This window comes from Protomyctophum bolini (assembly GCF_963924005.1).
Source record: "Protomyctophum bolini genome assembly, chromosome: 6".
NCBI lineage: Eukaryota > Metazoa > Chordata > Actinopteri > Myctophiformes > Myctophidae > Protomyctophum > Protomyctophum bolini.
In genome coordinates this window covers 48,690,778-48,711,100 of record NC_137867.1, presented here as the reverse complement: position 1 = coordinate 48,711,100, position 20,323 = coordinate 48,690,778, and the positions used below count along the sequence as shown (strand labels likewise).

Genomic DNA, 20,323 nt, shown 5'->3' with positions numbered 1-20,323 from the left:
ACTTCCAGTATAGAGCGTCGCAGTCCCTCCCCCTTTCAGAACGACGAGTGGCCCAGGAAATTAATCGCAATGCATTTCTCCCATAGGATTTTCTTAAAGTATTTATTTAAAGACGGTTACGCCGCGGACAAAGCCAACTCGGATCGTGACAAATCATGACAATGAACACAATGTTTTGGGGCCGATCAACTAATTTATAAGAAGAAAAACCAAACAAATAGTGTTTTGTCTCCTGCCTTCAATTTCTTCTTTCTAATGATTTGATCGGCGCAAAATATTGTGTTCATTGTCATGATTTGTCACGATCCGAGTTGGCTTTGTCCGCGGCGTAACCGTCTTTAAATAAATACTTTAAGAAAATCCTGGGCCACTCGTTGTTCTGAAAGGGGGAGGGACTGCGACGCTCTATTGATTTAAAACCCTTCGTTTCTCTAAACACACTTCCAGCATTGATTTAAAACCCTTTGTTTCTCTAAACACACTTCCAGTATTGATTTCGTTGACTAAAACTAAGATGGAAAATGTTCGTCGACTACCTTTTTTCACTGAGGAAAACTACATGGAAACTAAATGAAAACTAAGCTATGGTGACTAAAAATAAGAATACATAATAGTGGCAATTTTGTCAACTAAAAAAATCACACCCATGTGAAGTGAGTGGTCTGTCTGTCTGTCTGTCTGTCTGTCCGTCTGTCTGTCCGTAATTAATAATTCTGAATGATAATCAATCAGTAATCAATAATCAAATTCTGTTTTCAGGCACACGATGAGATCTGTCCCAAGTATCCAATGATCTGTGAGGGCTGTGCCAAGAAGAAAATCCCACGAGAAAAGGTACATGACAAAACAAAAAAGCTAAAAAAATAATAATTGCCAACTTAAAAACGTGGTCCGGGAGTGGACGGGAACCCCTTTTGGTCTTTTAAGCATTACTTAAAACTTTAGCTGTTGTAAAAAACAGCGGACCTACAAGCTAGCACCGGTAGCGCTAAGCTTGTAGATCTGCTATTTGAAAATGTGGCGAAAATCTTTGAATATATTATTTCACAGCAAACATTTTTAACTCAAATCCTTGCTTCGGGGGGGTGGGGTGGGGGGTGTGGGGGGGGGGGGGGGGGGGGGGGAGTGTGAGACATTTAGTAGAATCTGGTGTCGGTTCTAAATGGGGTATAAACACAGTGGGCTTTCAACCCTTTTTCATATCGAGGTCCATTTTTTAATTCAACATTTGAGACACGGAACCACCGATTTATGAGATATTGATATTGCCTCTCCCAAGACAAATATGCTGTTGTCATTGAATAAGATTCCGTGCACAATTCCATGCTGTGTTGATTTTATTTTTTTATTTTGATTTTGCTTCTGAAGCAAGTTTTAGCTGCAGTACCACAATGTCCTGAGGTGGCGGTGGGGGCGCTGAGATGCAACTTGTTTAATATTTGAGTCATTATAATACTCATGCTAGATAAACACAGGCTTGTTTCCTTTCCATGTCAGCTTGGAAAAATCAACGATGGCGGACAAATTTGGAAGAGGGAGGAATTAACGTATACAAAGCAGGGTGACATCACCACAAATAAGACCAAATCAGTTGAGCTGTTCCTGAGAGCAATTTCCATAACATTGCATATTCTTGGGGATATAAAATAAAACACCAACACAATTGAAAAAGTTACATTTTGTTATAGGTCCTTTAAAACAGGAACTATTTACGATAATGTTTAAAGGGACACTTCACCCTTTTTGCAAAAAAATATATGTTAATGACATTTAGAAGCTTTAGAACACTTTCCTGGGGGTATTTATGTGTGTAATATGTGGTTTTAGATATTTTACATTTTATCAGTGAGCCTGTTGTCTCTGATGTCATGGACACTGGGCTCACTACCTTCCTGGACTACAATTCCCATAATTCTTTGGTGCACTGCTCCTCCTTGTGGATAGGGGGAGATCTGTCTTACTGAGACAACATGTAGTCCAGGAAGGAAGTGAGCCCAGTGTCCATGACATCAGAGACAACAGGCTCACTGCTACAATCTAAAATATCTAAAACCACACATTACACACACAAAGACCCCCAGGAAAGTGTTCTAAAGCTTCTAAACGTCATTAACATACATTTTTTTTGCAAAAAGGGTGAAGTGTCCCTTTAATGTTTAATTATTATTCATTATTACATTCTTGTATTGTACATTCTTCTGCAGTATGTGGACCATATTAAGTTCTGCAGCAAGTTCAGAACTCCGTGCCGATTTCATGTTGTGGGTTGTGATATGTCTGTAAGTATTATCATTACACACACACACACACACACACACACACACACACACACACACACACACACACACACACACACACACACACACACACACACACACACACACACATTTTAATTATTTTATTTGGATCTGCACAAGAGGCGTAATACAATAGACCCAAACACTGATCAGAATTAGGTTATACATTATATGGTCCAACCAGATATAGCTGCTGCACATGCTTAAGACACAGAGGGAAAAGAAGAGAGAAAAATAATATATATATAGCACATTGTTGACATACTATTACTTGACACTACTAGACAGGATGTTTGTTTTGGGTTTTTTAAGCCACCTAGGGATAAATGAAACAACGCCTTCTCCAGACAGACAGACTGCCCATAGTAGCTGAGACAGAACAGCATTTAGCCAGCTTTTTTGCATTTGTTTTTAGCAATCCACCCAATTGCAAACCCCTGAGCACAAGTTTATGGACATGGCCCAGACTTCCAAAGACAAGGACAATAAGTTGACAGTTATATCCCAAGGCCATAATACTCCACCATGAAGCTGATATTTCATAAGTTTGGATGTAAAACAAGTGTCCATATACAAATCAAATGGGCAGCCTATTTCAAATATAGTGACAGTTTTTCTAATTTCATTGATGAACACAATATCTGGGGTATTTGGAATACCACACACACACACACACACACACACACACACACACACACACACACACACACACATACACACACACACACACACACACACACACAGTGGTGGAAAATAACGAAGTACAATTACTTCGTTACTGTACTTAAGTACAAGTTTGGAGAATTTGTACTTTTATTGACTACTTTTCTTTTGCTGTATTTTTACTTTTACTTCGTTACATTTACAAGGAAAAAATCGTACTTTTAATGCGCTATATTTAAAATCGGACACCTCGTTACTCGCTACAAATTAAATAATAAAATCTTATATTTGTCTTACTGGAGGAATGCGCAGTTGAGAATTGAACAGGGCTGCTCCACTCTCAGATAATAGGGGGGCGGAGTTGTGTTCTGCTGCCTGGCCTGCTTTGAAGACGGCAAGACGCACGCGGCACACACTGTGTTTTGTCACACGCATTCAACATGGATGACCGAGACACAGTCTTTTTATTTTTATTTCCCCCCCCATGTGATTATAGTACAGCAGTGTTTCTCAAAGTGATGTCCGGAGACCACTTTGTCCGGAGACATGTTTCGTTCAAACCCAAGTAGTGCGAAATCCCCGGCACTAAAACACACCCTAAACATGCCTTAATATTTAGCGGAAAACCAACCAATAAGTCCCTATCCGACACAAATTAACTAATCTTTCTCAGCCGTCACTGGAGCGCGCATCTAGCTACTGCATGATCATGCACGCTGACAGACAGCAGACACTGTCCCAACTCCTAACACAAACACTGAGGGAACTTGTTGTTGTACACACATAATGTGCCACGAAAAATAGCTTCCAATAGCTTAGTTGGTTATTATCGCTTCGAGGAGGTACGTGTCCATAATATCGCCACGAACGGCCAACAAAAGACATCTCTCTTCCACAGTGAATAAAGCGCAGTGATGCCTAATTTATTCTTCGCCGTACAAAGTGTTCCGTGCTGAAAATAGCTGATATACAAGCTCACAACTCGTCGCGTCCGGACACGTTGTGAGCTTGTAGATCAGCCAACCCCAGCATGCGGAGATGCAGGCTCTGAGAACGTTCAGAAACTTTTGCCTTCACAATAAAAGCATGCAAAAGCCCATATAGAGAAGGAAAAATAATTCGGTGGCATTTCACATTGCAAAAGAGCAATTTTTGTAAAATGTAAAAAATATATAAAAATTAAAGCAAAAAAAGAACGAAAAATAACTATAATAGTTCATTTTTCAAACGATGAACTTTAGCTCAAAATTTGGAATGATGAACTATGAACGGAACTAGTTCATTTTAAAAATGTTGAACTGTGAACTGAACTATAGTTCCTAAAAAAAAAGAACTTTCCCAACACGATGTATGCTGTTGGGGGTTCTGTATTTTCAGTATTTGTATGCTATTTAATTTTTTGGAATAAAGCCACTTTTGACAGGATGACAATTTTGGAAATTCATTTCTTTGTATTCATTTTGAAAATAATTTTGTATTTTGTACTTTGTACTTGTACTTTGTAATTTTTACTTTTATACTTAAGTACATTTTACGCCGGGTAAATTTTTGTACTTAAGTACATTTTATTTGAGGTACTTTTATACTTTTACTTAAGTAACTTTCTTAATGGGCACTTTGTACTTTTACTTAAGTAATTTTCAAGTAGAGAATCAGTACTTCTACTTAAGTAAAATATTTTTGTACTTTTTCCACCACTGCACACACACACACACACACACACACACACACACACACACACAGTGCCGGTTCTAGCAGTCAGGTGGCCCTATGCAAGATCATTTCATGTGCCCCCCCATACACTGCCACGCCGGGGTGGGTGCTGGGGGTCCAGAAAATAATTGATATCTTTCAATCAGGTGCACTTTGAGATCAAAATGAAGAGGCTATAGATCTATAAAGAACTACACACATCAATATTAGATTATCATCATCTTTACTGTGCCTATTGTTGCCAACAATTCAATCAACCAACTGCAATCAACTGCAAACCATTTCACCTGTGGGCAGTGGGCCACAGGTGTATTGATTGCATAATGCAATGTGCAACTTGCATTCAACTGCATGTGGCATATTATCAAATTATTCTGTAGTGTCTTGTGTGAGATCTTAATAACTCGTTTTTGGATAGGGCAGGGGTGGGAAACTGATGTTGGAGAGGGCCACTATAGTTCCACACTCACTCCAGAGGGCCACTATAGTTCCACACTCACTCCAGAGGGCCACTATAGTTCCACACTCACTCCAGAGGGCCACTATATTTCCACAGTCACTCCAGAGGGCCACTATAGTTCCACACTCACTCCAGAGGGCCACTATAGTTCCACACTCACTCCAGAGGGCCACTATAGTTACACACTCACTCCAGAGGGCCACTATATTTCACACTCACTCCAGAGGGCCACTATAGTTCCACACTCACTCCAGAGGGCCACTATATTTCCACACTCACTCCAGAGGGCCACTATATTTCCACACTCACTCCAGAGGGCCACTATATTTCCACACTCACTCCAGAGGGCCACTATAGTTCCACACTCACTCCAGAGGGCCACTATATTTCCACACTCACTCCAGAGGGCCACTATATTTCCACACTCACTCCAGAGGGCCACTATAGTTCCACACTCACTCCAGAGGGCCACTATAGTTCCATACTCACTCCAGAGGGCCACTATAGTTCCACACTCACTCCAGAGGGCCACTATAGTTCCACACTCACTCCAGAGGGCCACTATAGTTCCACACTCACTCCAGAGGGCCACTATAGTTCACACTCACTCCAGAGGGCCACTATAGTTCCACACTCACTCCAGAGGGCCACGATGCATATATAGTCAGAAATTGCTGATCTACATGCTCAAACTGCGACGTCTTTTGAGCTCGTAGATCTGCTATTTCTTGGATTGTTTAATTGGAATCCTGAATTATTTTTAGCTACTTCCTGAAAATTTACATTTTTATTTAATTTCAAATACATTTATATGTTCTTATGTTAACTTTGTTTACTTAAATGCAAATACATTGGACATAAAAAAGACTAGTACTAGTCATTAAGCTACTAATATAGACTGAAGTAAATTAAAGTGGGCCATGCTTGCATGTTTGGAATTGTAAACAGCCGAATTATTCATTATTTATTATATTTAATTTGGGGATCCTTGACATGAAAAAGTTTGGGAACCACTGTTTTAAAGGACACCAGTGATCTGCATTATTTGAGGGAAGGGGTCAGGGAATTCCCCTCTCTCTCTCTCTCTCTCTCTCTCTCTCTGTGGCCAAAGGGCCAGCTAGGCACTCCAATGTTGAAGCGCTGGGCCCTAGTGGTAAGAGGAAGGACTGCAGGCGGACCCGTAGATTCATGACGAGGAAACCGCCGTGCAACTGAGCGCCCAACGTTAAAGCCCAGCTGCACTTCCGCATTTGGACACCAAAATTTGGTGCCCAAATCGCTGAATCAGCGAAAAAATATGCGGAAATAGACGGTCCTTCCGGCAGCCTTCCGGGTGCTTCAAAACGCCACTGAGCAACTTCCACTGACATGAATAGCGGAGGGGGCGGAGCTTCGCGCCAGTTCAGTCTCTATCCTTTTAATACTATAGCGCTGTAGACGGAGACGTTACCCATGTTAGTTTTAAGTTCCACATCTATACACCCCCCCCGTCTCACTGGCTCTGGTCCTTGTCCCGTTGTGTGTGTGTGTGTGTGTGTGTGTGTGTGTGTGTGTGTGTGTGTGTGTGTGTGTGTGCGTGTGCGTGTGCGTGTGCGTGTGCGTGTGCGTGTGCGTGTGCGTGCGTGTGTGTGTGTGTGTGTGTGTGTGTGCAGGTGGAGAAGGAGAAGATCCATGAGCATGAGCGTGCCTGTGCGTACGAACACCTCAACCTGCTGCTGCATTACATCATGGGCATGAAGGTAAGTTTTAACCTGCCACAGGTTAGTTTTTGAGTGGTGCAACCACTCCCTTACGGAGCTATGGCTATGTGTGTGTGTGTGGGTGGGTGCGTCTGAGCACGAAAACAGCATGGTTGTTTTTCACCACCTGTGCGCAACCCACACGCAACACACACACAAACACACACGCACATATAAACTGTATATATGGTGATTTCGGCTGTGCCAGTACAGTACAGTTAAAGTACAGTACAGTACAGTAGAGGGTACAGTAGAGGGACCCCCACACGGGTAACTGTCATTTCTCAAACTTCCGGACGTGGGGCGGCTCGCCGGAATTGGTCTGGGTCTACACTACATCATGGGCATGGGTAAGGGTCTGGGTCTACACTACATCATGGGCATGGGTAAGGGTCTGGGTCTACACTACATCATGGGTAAGGGTCTGGGTCTACACTACATCATGGGCATGGGTAAGGGTCTGGGTCTACACTACATCATGGGTAAGGGTCTGGGTCTACACTACATCATGGGTAAGGGTAAGGGTCTGGGTCTACACTACATCATGGGTAAGGGTCTGGGTCTACACTACATCATGGGTAAGGGTAAGGGTCTGGGTCTACACTACATCATGGGCATGGGTAAGGGTCTGGGTCTACACTACATCATGGGTAAGGGTCTGGGTCTACACTACATCATGGGTAAGGGTCTGGGTCTACACTACATCATGGGCATGGGTAAGGGTCTGGGTCTACACTACATCATGGGCATGGGTCTGGGTCTACACTACATCATGGGCATGGGTCTGGGTCTGGGTCTACACTACATCATGGGCATGGGTAAGGGTCTGGGTCTACACTACATCATGGGCATGGGTAAGGGTCTGGGTCTACACTACATCATGGGTAAGGGTCTGGGTCTACACTACATCATGGGTAAGGGTCTGGGTCTACACTACATCATGGGTAAGGGTCTGGGTCTACACTACATCATGGGCATGGGTAAGGGTCTGGGTCTACACTACATCATGGGTAAGGGTCTGGGTCTACACTACATCATGGGTAAGGGTCTGGGTCTACACTACATCATGGGTAAGGGTCTGGGTCTACACTACATCATGGGTAAGGGTCTGGGTCTACACTACATCATGGGTAAGGGTCTGGGTCTACACTACATCATGGGTAAGGGTCTGGGTCTACACTACATCAGGGTAAGCCGCAGGTTAGTTTGTTTGTAGCATGTATAGTATGTTTGTTTTGTAAACGCCATTGACAATGAAGGGACAATTTACGTCATAATGTGCCCAGTGGCGGCCTTATATATGTTTCAATTGAAACGAAAAATTATTATGATCATGGTGTCATTCCCAGGTGAGCATGGAGGGCATCCAGCCCCAGGGCTTGGAGCTGGCCGGGCACAAGCTTCTGGAGCTCCACCAGTCTCTCAGGGAGCTCGAGCAGCGAGTGTCCCAGCTCTCATCCACCTCCACCGGGCCTCTCCATCCCAGAGAGCACCCCACTTCGTCGGGGCCACATCACCCCAGGGAGCACCCCACTTCGTCGGGGCCACATCACCCCAGGGAGCACCCCACTTCGTCGGGGCCACATCACCCCAGGGAGCACCCCACTTCGTCGGGGCCACATCACCCCAGGGAGCACCCCATTTCGTCTGGGCCTCTACATCCCAGAGAGCACCCCACTTCGTCGGGGCCTCACCATCCCAGGGAGCACCCCACTTCGTCGGGGCCTCACCATCCCAGGGAGCACCCCACTTCGTCGGGCCCACATCACCCCAGGGAGCACCCCACTTCGTCCGGTCCTCACCATCCCAGGGAGCACCCCAGGTATATAGGGCGCTTGAGCGATATGGAAAACATAATAATATCACAATATTTACTTGCGCAAGCAGAGCGCGCAAGTAATAGTTTGGCCCGGCTCGTATGCACCGTCCCAGCCAACCTGCCACTTTTGATGCGTATGCACCGTCCCAGCAAATTGTGCCTGATTTGCTGGGACCAGATTACATGGTGTGTGTATATGTATAACTAGCTCTCAATGATGACGTAAGAAATATGTGGATTAAAGAGGACCCAATGCCAGAGTGTAATTGGTTTTCGATGGTGACGTAATGACGATATGTTTTAGTGTTGGGAGGATTAAAGGTAATGCTCCTGTGTATACATGTATGTAATCTGGCACCACTGCCGTATCAGGCACAATTTGCTGGGACGGTGCATACGCATCAAAAGTGGCAGGTTGGCTGGGACGGTGCGTACGGCGCAAAGTAACCACAGTATACCGCTAATCAACTTACAAATTACATATACTGTATACATAGTATATATGTATGTATAGCTCTCAATGATGACGTAAGAAATATGTGGATTAAAGGACCCAATGCCAGAGTGTAATTGGTTTTCGATGGTGACGTAATGACGATATGTTTTAGTGTTGGGAGGCACTGATTGACATATACGTCACCATCCAAAGTCGCCACTTACGTATTCATTACAACATCATGTTTCTGAAGTGTATAAAAACAATTACCATCGTTTCATTCTGGCACCACTGCCGTATCAGGCACAAGTAGTCATTACTGAGATTTGACAGTTTGTAGCGGTCGGAAGTACTTGCGCGCTCTGCTTGCGCACTAGTAGGCCATTTTTGGGGTTGATTTGAGGTTAATGTGACTTAGTTATGAAAAATATAGCATTAGCTTAGCATTCCCGAGAGCCAAAGCTATTGACTAAGGTCAAAATACTACCGGATGTTGACGATCGTTGAACCGGAAGTGACTTACCTAGATGCGTCTATTTTTGTCAAAATCAGCATAATGGTGCATTCCCGCCATCTGGTGGCAATTCGAGAGAAGACACTATGTATACCATAATTATGCATATAAACGATCTGTTCAAACCATCAGATCTTTCTATTAATGTTAAAATGATGAATTAAAAATATGCCAATTTGTTACCCAAACAAAAAAATTGGGATTAGTAGTCTAAGGGCTGTATTTTGCGTGTCTTAAGTACCAGGTCTTATTCCCTAACTTGAGTAAACTAAAGACCTGGAGGCGTGATCAATGCCATTTGGCTATTCTGAGTGGCCAAAGAGCATTGATCACGCCTCCAGGTCTTTAGTTTACTCAAGTTAGGTAATAAGACCTGGTACTTAAGACACGCAAAATACAGCCCTAAGGGTTAATTACTGTAATTTTGATAATAAATACAACTTGAATGAATGAATGGATGGATGAATAATGCCCCCCCCCCCCCCCCCCTCTCTCTCCCCATGCAGGGATCTGGAGCAGCGAGTGTCCTCCTCCACCTCCTCTGGGCCTCATCCCGTGCAGGGAGCCGCCTCCTCCTCCTCCTCCTCCGCCCCTCCTCCTCCTCCTCCGCCCCCCCACCCCGGCCCCCCCCAGCCCCCCCCCACCTCCTTCGCCCCCGCGCTGCCCAGCTCGGTGGGCGCTGCGCTGGAGCTGCAGCTGCACAGCGAGAAGACCAAGGTGGGTCCTCTTTAACCCGTTCTGACCTGAGATCAGATTCATATACGAGGTTTCCACTGGACACACACTGGTCTGATTAACCCATTCTGACCTGAGATCAGATTCATATACGAGGTTTCCACTGGACACACACTGTTCTGATTAACCCATTCTGACCTGAGATCAGATTAATATACGAGGTTTCCACTGGACACACACTGGTCTGATTAACCCATGCATTCTGACCTGAGATCAGATTCTAAAAAATGTCAGTCGTTCTTCGATTTTTTTCTAAGAATAGCAGATCTACAAGCTCATAGCGCGCCACTCGGTGGCGCGCTATGAGCTTGTAGATCTGCTGTTTTTCAATAGCTAAAGCATAACGTAATGCTAACACCACAACGCCACCCCAAAATGGGTCCCTCCCGACACATAGGCGGGGATCGTGAGGCGATCCGTGCGCGTTAAATGCGCGAAATATCACAGTAGAAGAAGAGATCCCAGGGCAACCCCAAGGAAGCTCTGAGAAGGAAAAGGAAATGGTCACGTGACTGCTGGGCTGCGCCATGACACTTTCATGGACACTTTCATGGGAGCCAAACCTACAGAGTCTTCGGTTGTTTTCCAAGAGCAATTACTTTACAAAAGGTCTCATTCAGAAATAGAGCTGGTCACTGAGCTCTCATTGACTCCAGTGTATTTTATATATAAATAGAGCTGGTCACTGAGCTCTCATTGGCTCCAGTGTGTTTTATATATAAATAGAGCTGGTCACTGAGCTCTCATTGACTCCAGTGTATTTTATATATAAATAGAGCTGGTCACTGAGCTCTCATTGACTCCAGTGTATTTTATATATAAATAGAGCTGGTCACTGAGCTCTCATTGACTCCAGTGTGTTTTATATATAAATAGAGCTGGTCACTGAGCTCTCATTGACTCCAGTGTATTTTATATATAAATAGAGCTGGTCACTGAGCTCTCATTGGCTCCAGTGTGTTTTATATATAAATAGAGCTGGTCACTGAGCTCTCATTGACTCCAGTGTATTTTATATATAAATAGAGCTGGTCACTGAGCTCTCATTGACTCCAGTGTATTTTATATATAAATAGAGCTGGTCACTGAGCTCTCATTGACTCCAGTGTATTTTATATATAAATAGAGCTGGTCACTGAGCTCTCATTGACTCCAGTGTATTATAAACAGAGCTGGTCACTGAGCTCTCATTGACTCCAGTGTATTTTATATATAAATAGAGCTGGTCACTGAGCTCTCATCGACTCCAGTGTATTATAAATAGAGCTGGTCACTGAGCTCTCATTGACTCCAGTGTATTTTATATATAAATAGAGCTGGTCACTGAGCTCTCATCGACTCCAGTGTATTTTATATATAAATAGAGCTGGTCACTGAGCTCTCATTGACTCCAGTGTATTTTATATATAAATAGAGCTGGTCACTGAGCTCTCATTGACTCCAGTGTATTTTATATATAAATAGAGCTGGTCACTGAGCTCTCATTGACTCCAGTGTATTTTATATATAAATAGAGCTGGTCACTGAGCTCTCATTGGCTCCAGTGTGTTTTATATATAAATAGAGCTGGTCACTGAGCTCTCATCGGCTCCAGTGTATTTTATATATAAATAGAGCTGGTCACTGAGCTCTCATTGACTCCAGTGTATTTTATATATAAATAGAGCTGGTCACTGAGCTCTCATTGACTCCAGTGTATTTTATATATAAATAGAGCTGGTCACTGAGCTCTCATTGACTCCAGTGTATTTTATATATAAATAGAGCTGGTCACTGAGCTCTCATCGACTCCAGTGTATTTTATATATATATGAATAGAGCTGGTCACTGAGCTCTCATTGACTCCAGTGTATTTTATATATAAATAGAGCTGGTCACAGAGCTCTCATTGACTCCAGTGTATTTTATATATATATGAATAGAGCTGGTCACTGAGCTCTCATTGACTCCAGTGTATTTTATATATAAATAGAGCTGGTCACTGAGCTCTCATTGACTCCAGTGTGTTTTATATATAAATAGAGCTGGTCACTGAGCTCTCATTGACTCCAGTGTGTTTTATATATAAATAGAGCTGGTCACTGAGCTCTCATTGACTCCAGTGTATTTTATATATAAATAGAGCTGGTCACTGAGCTCTCATTGACTCCAGTGTATTTTATATATAAATAGAGCTGGTCACTGAGCTCTCATTGGCTCCAGTGTGTTTTATATATAAATAGAGCTGGTCACTGAGCTCTCATCGGCTCCAGTGTATTTTATATATAAATAGAGCTGGTCACTGAGCTCTCATTGACTCCAGTGTATTTTATATATAAATAGAGCTGGTCACTGAGCTCTCATTGACTCCAGTGTATTTTATATATAAATAGAGCTGGTCACTGAGCTCTCATTGACTCCAGTGTATTTTATATATAAATAGAGCTGGTCACTGAGCTCTCATCGACTCCAGTGTATTTTATATATATATGAATAGAGCTGGTCACTGAGCTCTCATTGACTCCAGTGTATTTTATATATAAATAGAGCTGGTCACAGAGCTCTCATTGACTCCAGTGTATTTTATATATATATGAATAGAGCTGGTCACTGAGCTCTCATTGACTCCAGTGTATTTTATATATAAATAGAGCTGGTCACTGAGCTCTCATTGACTCCAGTGTGTTTTATATATAAATAGAGCTGGTCACTGAGCTCTCATTGACTCCAGTGTGTTTTATATATAAATAGAGCTGGTCACTGAGCTCTCATTGACTCCAGTGTGTTTTATATATGAATAGAGCTGGTCACTGAGCTCTCATTGACTCCAGTGTGTTTTATATATAAATAGAGCTGGTCACTGAGCTCTCATTGACTCCAGTGTATTTTATATATAAATAGAGCTGGTCACTGAGCTCTCATTGACTCCAGTGTATTTTATATATAAATAGAGCTGGTCACTGAGCTCTCATCGACTCCAGTGTATTTTATATATATATGAATAGAGCTGGTCACTGAGCTCTCATTGACTCCAGTGTATTTTATATATAAATAGAGCTGGTCACAGAGCTCTCATTGACTCCAGTGTATTTTATATATATATGAATAGAGCTGGTCACTGAGCTCTCATTGACTCCAGTGTGTTTTATATATAAATAGAGCTGGTCACTGAGCTCTCATTGACTCCAGTGTGTTTTATATATAAATAGAGCTGGTCACTGAGCTCTCATTGACTCCAGTGTATTTTATATATAAATAGAGCTGGTCACTGAGCTCTCATTGACTCCAGTGTATTTTATATATAAATAGAGCTGGTCACTGAGCTCTCATTGACTCCAGTGTATTTTATATATAAATAGAGCTGGTCACTGAGCTCTCATTGACTCCAGTGTGTTTTATATATAAATAGAGCTGGTCACTGAGCTCTCATTGACTCCAGTGTGTTTTATATATAAATAGAGCTGGTCACTGAGCTCTCATTGACTCCAGTGTGTTTTATATATAAATAGAGCTGGTCACTGAGCTCTCATTGACTCCAGTGTATTTTATATATAAATAGAGCTGGTCACTGAGCTCTCATTGACTCCAGTGTATTTTATATATAAATAGAGCTGGTCACTGAGCTCTCATTGACTCCAGTGTGTTTTATATATAAATAGAGCTGGTCACTGAGCTCTCATTGACTCCAGTGTGTTTTATATATAAATAGAGCTGGTCACTGAGCTCTCATCGACCCCAGTGCATTCTGTAACTTCCTGGTGTGGTTTTGGCTCCCATGAAAGCATCTATGAAAGTGTCATGACGCAGCCCAGTCACATGACCATGTCCTTCCTTCTCAAAGCTTCCTTGAGGGCAACCAGGAAGCCCCCCAGCACACACACACACACACACACACACACACACACACACACAGCCTGCTTGACTGTAGCCACTAGGCAGCGGTATTTAGTTTCCGGCAGTGAAAAAAAAGGTATGACGAACATTTTTCGTCTTAGTTTTAGAGCGACAAAAAACACAACAACACTGCTGGTGACATCCAGGGGGGCAGTCAGACAGATATTTTGTGAAGCTAGTAAGGAAATCGGGATTTCCTGAAAGTTCATATAATGGCCTGTTATGGCGCTGTCATTAGGTCCAAAAAACCCCATAGCCCCATAGAAGTCCATGTATTTGGGCCCAACTTCACCTAGACTGTATTACCTTAATAAACATGGTCATGAATACTTTCTGCTTCCAGTCACTAGTTTAAAGTCTCATTTCTCATGTCATAATATCCAAACGGATCTAGAAAGATGGCGATTTATACAATTCAAGAAACTGACAGGCTTCATTTTACGTTCATCTTAGACCCGCGGAACGCTTTGTCCATATTTTTGGTGACATCATGTCATTTCCAAGGTGGCGGAGCTGGGCCGGCGCTGCGCGGACCTGGAGGTGAAGGCCTTGACCTTGGAGAACGTGGTGTGTGTCCTGAACCGAGAGGTGGAGAGGTTCTCCACCTCCATGGAGGCCTCCAACCGCCAGCACCGGCTGGACCAGGACAAGATCGAAGCGCTCGGCAACAAGGTACTGTTGGAAGAAGAGGCATTTCAGAATGAGAAGGACCACTTCACCACTTTTCAACCTATCTTCATATAATAGGTCCTCACTAATAATCATGATAAAATGGCACGATTTCTTCCTAATCAGTCTGTGTCTCATATACAGTAGGAGGGCTGTGGGCAGTTTAGAAACCGTCTTCCAGTGACATCATCATTAGGCAGACTTTTTTTTAAACATCATTATCGTGAGAACGATGGCTTCCATTTTCGCATTACAACTTTTCAGGACTAGAAATCCTGCAGTTTCTATTAGCTTGTATTCCCCATTGATGATGTCACTGGAAGGCCCACAGCCCTCCTATGAGACACAGACCGAGTAGAAAGAAATTGTGCCACTTTTTTCATGATTATTAGCGAGGACCTATTATATGAAGATAGGTTGTATCCTTGCCGAGCCATGAGGCCCATATATGGGGCAAGGAGCCTATCTCCTGTTTCTGTAGCGTGAGGCAGCTTGATGTACAAGTATACACCCCCCGGACATGATGCTAGTATGCTGTATGTCGCAGGGACTTACCTGTGTGTGTGTGTGTGTGTGTGTGTGTGTGTGTGTGTGTGTGTGTGTGTGTGTGTGCGCGCGTTCCAGGTACGTCAGCTGGAGAGGACGGTGGGCCTGAAGGATCTGACCGTGGCCGAGATGGAGGGCCGTCTGAGGGAGATGTCGGCCACCACCTTCGACGGCGTCTTCGTCTGGAGGATCTCCGACTTCACCAAGAAGAGGCAGGACGCCATCGCCGGGCGAGCTCCCGCCATGTTCTCGCCTGGTAAACCTTTAAACTACAACTCCCAACCATGTTCTCGCCTGGTAAACCTTTAAACTACAACTCCCCGCCATGTTCTCGCCTGGTAAACCTTTAAACTACAACTCCCAACCATGTTCTCACCTGGTAAACCTTTAAACTACAACTCCCAACCATGTTCTCACCTGGTAAACCTTTAAACTACAACTCCCAACCATGTTCTCACCTGGTAAACCTTTAAACCCATTCTTCTGACCTGAGATCAGGTTCTAAAAAATGTTCTTCTACATCCTGACAGTTTTCTGAAAAAGCGATGTTTCTATGTCAGTTGTTCTTCGATTTTTTTCAAGAATAGCAGACCTACAAGTTCGTAGAGCTTGTAGAGCTTGTAGATCTGCTATTTTTCAATAGCTAAAGCATAACATAATGCTAACACCAAAAGGGGTTAAACTACAACTCCCAACCATGTTCTCACCTGGTAATAAACCTTTTGAACTACAAAACCTGCCATGTTCTCTCCTTGGTAATAATCATTTTAAACTACAAAACCTGCCATGTTCTCTCCTTGGTAATAATCATTTTAAACTACAAAACCTGCCATGTTCTCTCCTTGGTAATAATCATTTTAAACTACAAAACCTGCCACGTTCTCTCCTTGGTAATAATCATTTTAAACTACAAAACCTGCCATGTTCTCTCCTTGGTAAAAATCATTTTAAACTACAAAACCTGCCACGTTCTCTCCTTGGTAATAATCATTTTAAACTACAAAACCTGCCATGTTCTCTCCTTGGTAATAATCATTTTAAACTACAAAACCTGCCACGTTCTCTCCTTGGTAATAATCATTTTAAACTACAAAACCTGCCATGTTCTCTCCTTGGTAATAATCATTTAAAACTACAAAACCTGCCACGTTCTCTCCTTGGTAATAATCATTTTAAACTACAAAACCTGCCACGTTCTCTCCTTGGTAATAATCATTTTAAACTACAAAACCTGCCATGTTCTCTCCTTGGTAATAATCATTTAAAACTACAAAACCTGCCATGTTCTCTCCTTGGTAATAATCATTTTAAACTACAAAACCTGCCACGTTCTCTCCTTGGTAATAATCATTTTAAACTACAAAACCTGCCACGTTCTCTCCTTGGTAATAATCATTTTAAACTACAAAACCTGCCATGTTCTCTCCTTGGTAATAATCATTTAAAACTACAAAACCTGCCATGTTCTCTCCTTGGTAATAATCATTTTAAACTACAAAACCTGCCATGTTCTCTCCTTGGTAATAATCATTTAAAACTACAAAACCTGCCATGTTCTCTCCTTGGTAATAATCATTTTAAACTACAAACCCTGCCATGTTCTCTCCTTGATAATAATCATTTTAAACTACAGAACCTGCCATGTTCTCTCCTTGGTAATAATCATTTTAAACTACAAAACCTGCCATGTTCTCACCTGGTAACCTTTAAAACTACAACTCCCACCATGTTCTCTCCTGGTAATTGTGAGATTATGTTTTTTGTTGATTTGTTTGTTTATTTGCTTTGTGTATTAATAGAAGGTCTGAAGTAAAATCAGCTAAATTTGCATGTGCTTAAATTCACATTCAGAATTTTTGTCAGATGTCAAGATTTTCTGAGATGATAGAATGGTGATGGATGATGATGCTCATGGAAGGGGAACCTTCTGAAAGCTTCATGGGCTCAAAGATAATCAACTTCAAAATAATAAAAAAAAAACTGTCAAAATGACCTCTCAGACCTTCTAGTGTTAATGCTTCCCTGCAGCCTTCTACACCAGTAAATACGGCTATAAGATGTGTGTGTATTTATGTCTCCCTGCAGCCTTCTACACCAGTAAATACGGCTATAAGATGTGTGTGTATTTATGTCTCCCTGCAGCCTTCTACACCAGTAAATACGGCTATAAGATGTGTGTGTATTTATGTCTCCCTGCAGCCTTCTACACCAGTAAATACGGCTATAAGATGTGTGTGTATTTATGTCTCCCTGCAGCCTTCTACACCAGTAAATACGGCTATAAGATGTGTCTTCGCATCTACCTGAACGGGGATGGGACGGGGCGCGGCAGCCATCTGTCTTTGTTCTTTGTGGTGATGAGAGGACTGAGTGACGCTCTGCTCAAGTGGCCCTTCAACCAGAAGGTAATAACACAGCAGACAGCACACAGCGCTAACGTTTTGGGAAGGTAATAACACAGCAGACAGCACACAGCGCTAACGTTTTGGTAATAACACCACAGACAGCACACAGCGCTAACGTTTTGGAAGGTAATAACACAGCAGACAGCAGACAGCACACAGCGCTAACGTTTTGGAAGGTAATAACACAGCAGACAGCAGACAGCACACAGCGCTAACGTTTTGGAAGGTAATAACACAGCAGACAGCACACAGCGCTAACGTTTTGGAAGGTAATAACACAGCAGACAGCACACAGCGCTAACGTTTTGGAAGGTAATAACACAGCAGACAGCACACAGCGCTAACGTTTTGGAAGGTAATAACACAGCAGACAGCACACAGCGCTAACGTTTTGGAAGGTAATAACACAGCAGACAGCACACAGCGCTAACGTTTTGGAAGGTAATAACACAGCAGACAGCACACAGCGCTAACGTTTTGGAAGGTAATAACACAGCAGAAAAATGTTCGTCGACTACCTTTTTTCACTGACGAAAACTAAATGGAAACTAAATGAAAACTAAGCTATGACGACTAAAACTAAGATCTAAATGTATTGACAATTTAATCAAAAGATAAAAACTAGACTAAAATGTTAGGAAGGGACTAGTGGACAAGAGATCCAGTATAAGTCATTTTACACTTTGTTGCATGCAGAAAATAGCAGTTGCATTTAAAGTAATTTTACGCTCTCAAGAGTTAAATTATTGTAGGCATTAGCCTATACTTAATTTACAATAAGTCTATTGTAGGCATTAGCCTATACTTAATTTACAATAAGTCTACACAATTAGAGAATGCAGAAGAATTATTACTTTGATCAACGTTTTACCATAACAAAAATAGTCTTTACTTTTCGGTCTGAGAGGCTAAAGGCCTATTCATAGTCTGGATTTTCGGTGGTGAGGTGACCACCGCTCCGGTGGTGAGCTGACCACCGGAGCTGAAATAACGTTGAGCGGTGGTGAGTAAAAACAGAGAGAAGGGCTGGAGCGGTGGCAGTGGTTTGCTCTTCACCGCGGCTCAGTGACGTCATGTTGTAGTTCGGTGGTCACCTCACCACCGATAATCCAGACTATGTATGAGCCTTAAATGTCATCAAATGGTGGTTCCGTGGGGCTCAAATGCTGAATAAACCAGTAAGACGCGCAAACGCGGAAAGCGAACGCAGCTCGTACATATTTAAGTTAAGTTATTTTTAAGTTAAGTTTTTAACTCAGCCATAACCATATAAGAAGTCCCCAAAGCAGCTCCATATATGGGCACAAGTTGGACCACACCATCACACTCATGTCACCATGACTCAGCCATAACCATATAAGGAGTCCCCAAAGCAGCTCCATATATGGGCACAAAAGTGTGACACACGGACAGACAGACAGACATGATCTGCTAGGTCTCATAGTAAGTGCTCACTGCATCGCAATAATGGGCCTTGGTATGGGGGAAAAAAAAGGTTGAAAAGGAGCGTCCTCTAAAGTGGTTGTGTTCCCGTGCTGTGCGTCAGGTCACTCTGATGTCCTCTAAAGTGGTTGTGTTCCCGTGCTGTGCCTCAGGTCACTCTGATGCTGCTGGACCAGAGCAACAGGGAGCACATCATCGACGCCTTCCGGCCCGACGTCACCTCCTCCTCCTTCCAGCGGCCGGTGAGCGAGATGAACATCGCCAGCGGCTGCCCGCTCTTCTGCCCGCTGTCCAAGCTGGACGCCAAGAACTCCTACATCCGCGACGACACCATCTTCATCAAGGCCATAGTGGACCTCACCGGCCTCTAGGGGTGGCTATAGAGGTGGGGAAAAAAGGGGGTTTGGAGAGAAACGGTTCGTTTTGTCCAGTCCAGGCCCGTCTGTCCAGGCCCGTCTGTCCAGGCCCGTCTGTCCAGGCCCGTCTGTCCAGGCCCGTCTCTCAATGCAGTTGGATTATTTACTAACTGCGTTATTTATGGCTGTAACGGCATCGGTTTTACTCCAGTCCAGGAATGAAGGCCCCACACGGTGTTGAATGAAGGCCCCACACGGTGTTGAATGAAGGCCCCACACGGTGTTGAATGAAGGCCCCACACGGTGTTGAATGAAGGCCCCACGCGGTGTTGAATGAAGGCCCCACACGGTGTTGAATGAAGGCCCCACGCGGTGTTGAATGAAGGCCCCACACGGTGTTGAATGAAGGCCCCACACGGTGTTGAATGAAGGCCCCACACGGTGTTGAATGAAGGCCCCACACGGTGTTGAATGAAGGCCCCACACGGTGTTGAATGAAGGCCCCACACGGTGTTGAATGAAGGCCCCACACGGTGTTGAATGAAGGCCCCACACGGTGTTGAATGAAGGCCCCACACGGTGTTGAATGAAGGCCCCACACGGTGTTGCCGAATCAGTAACTAGTTCATGTATTTACTCGTCCTGAGTATCTCTC

General features: G+C 43.3%; 1 protein-coding gene across 1 annotated transcript in view; it reads left to right on the top strand.

The window, feature by feature from the left end:
* LOC308317075 (TNF receptor-associated factor 2-like) overlaps window positions 1–19,683 on the top strand; it is a gene marked incomplete at both ends in the record, with an annotated part of 29,415 nt that extends 9,732 nt beyond the window's left edge. The window contains 9 exons of the mRNA XM_080765867.1: window positions 760–834; window positions 2,205–2,279; window positions 6,786–6,872; window positions 8,222–8,350; window positions 10,203–10,358; window positions 14,754–14,921; window positions 15,543–15,720; window positions 17,721–17,869; window positions 19,465–19,683. Coding sequence (XP_080621993.1) covers window positions 760–834; window positions 2,205–2,279; window positions 6,786–6,872; window positions 8,222–8,350; window positions 10,203–10,358; window positions 14,754–14,921; window positions 15,543–15,720; window positions 17,721–17,869; window positions 19,465–19,683 — 1,236 coding nt within the window. The remainder of the gene's footprint in view (window positions 1–759; window positions 835–2,204; window positions 2,280–6,785; window positions 6,873–8,221; window positions 8,351–10,202; window positions 10,359–14,753; window positions 14,922–15,542; window positions 15,721–17,720; window positions 17,870–19,464) is intronic.
* Between the last annotated feature and the right edge of the window lie 640 nt (window positions 19,684–20,323).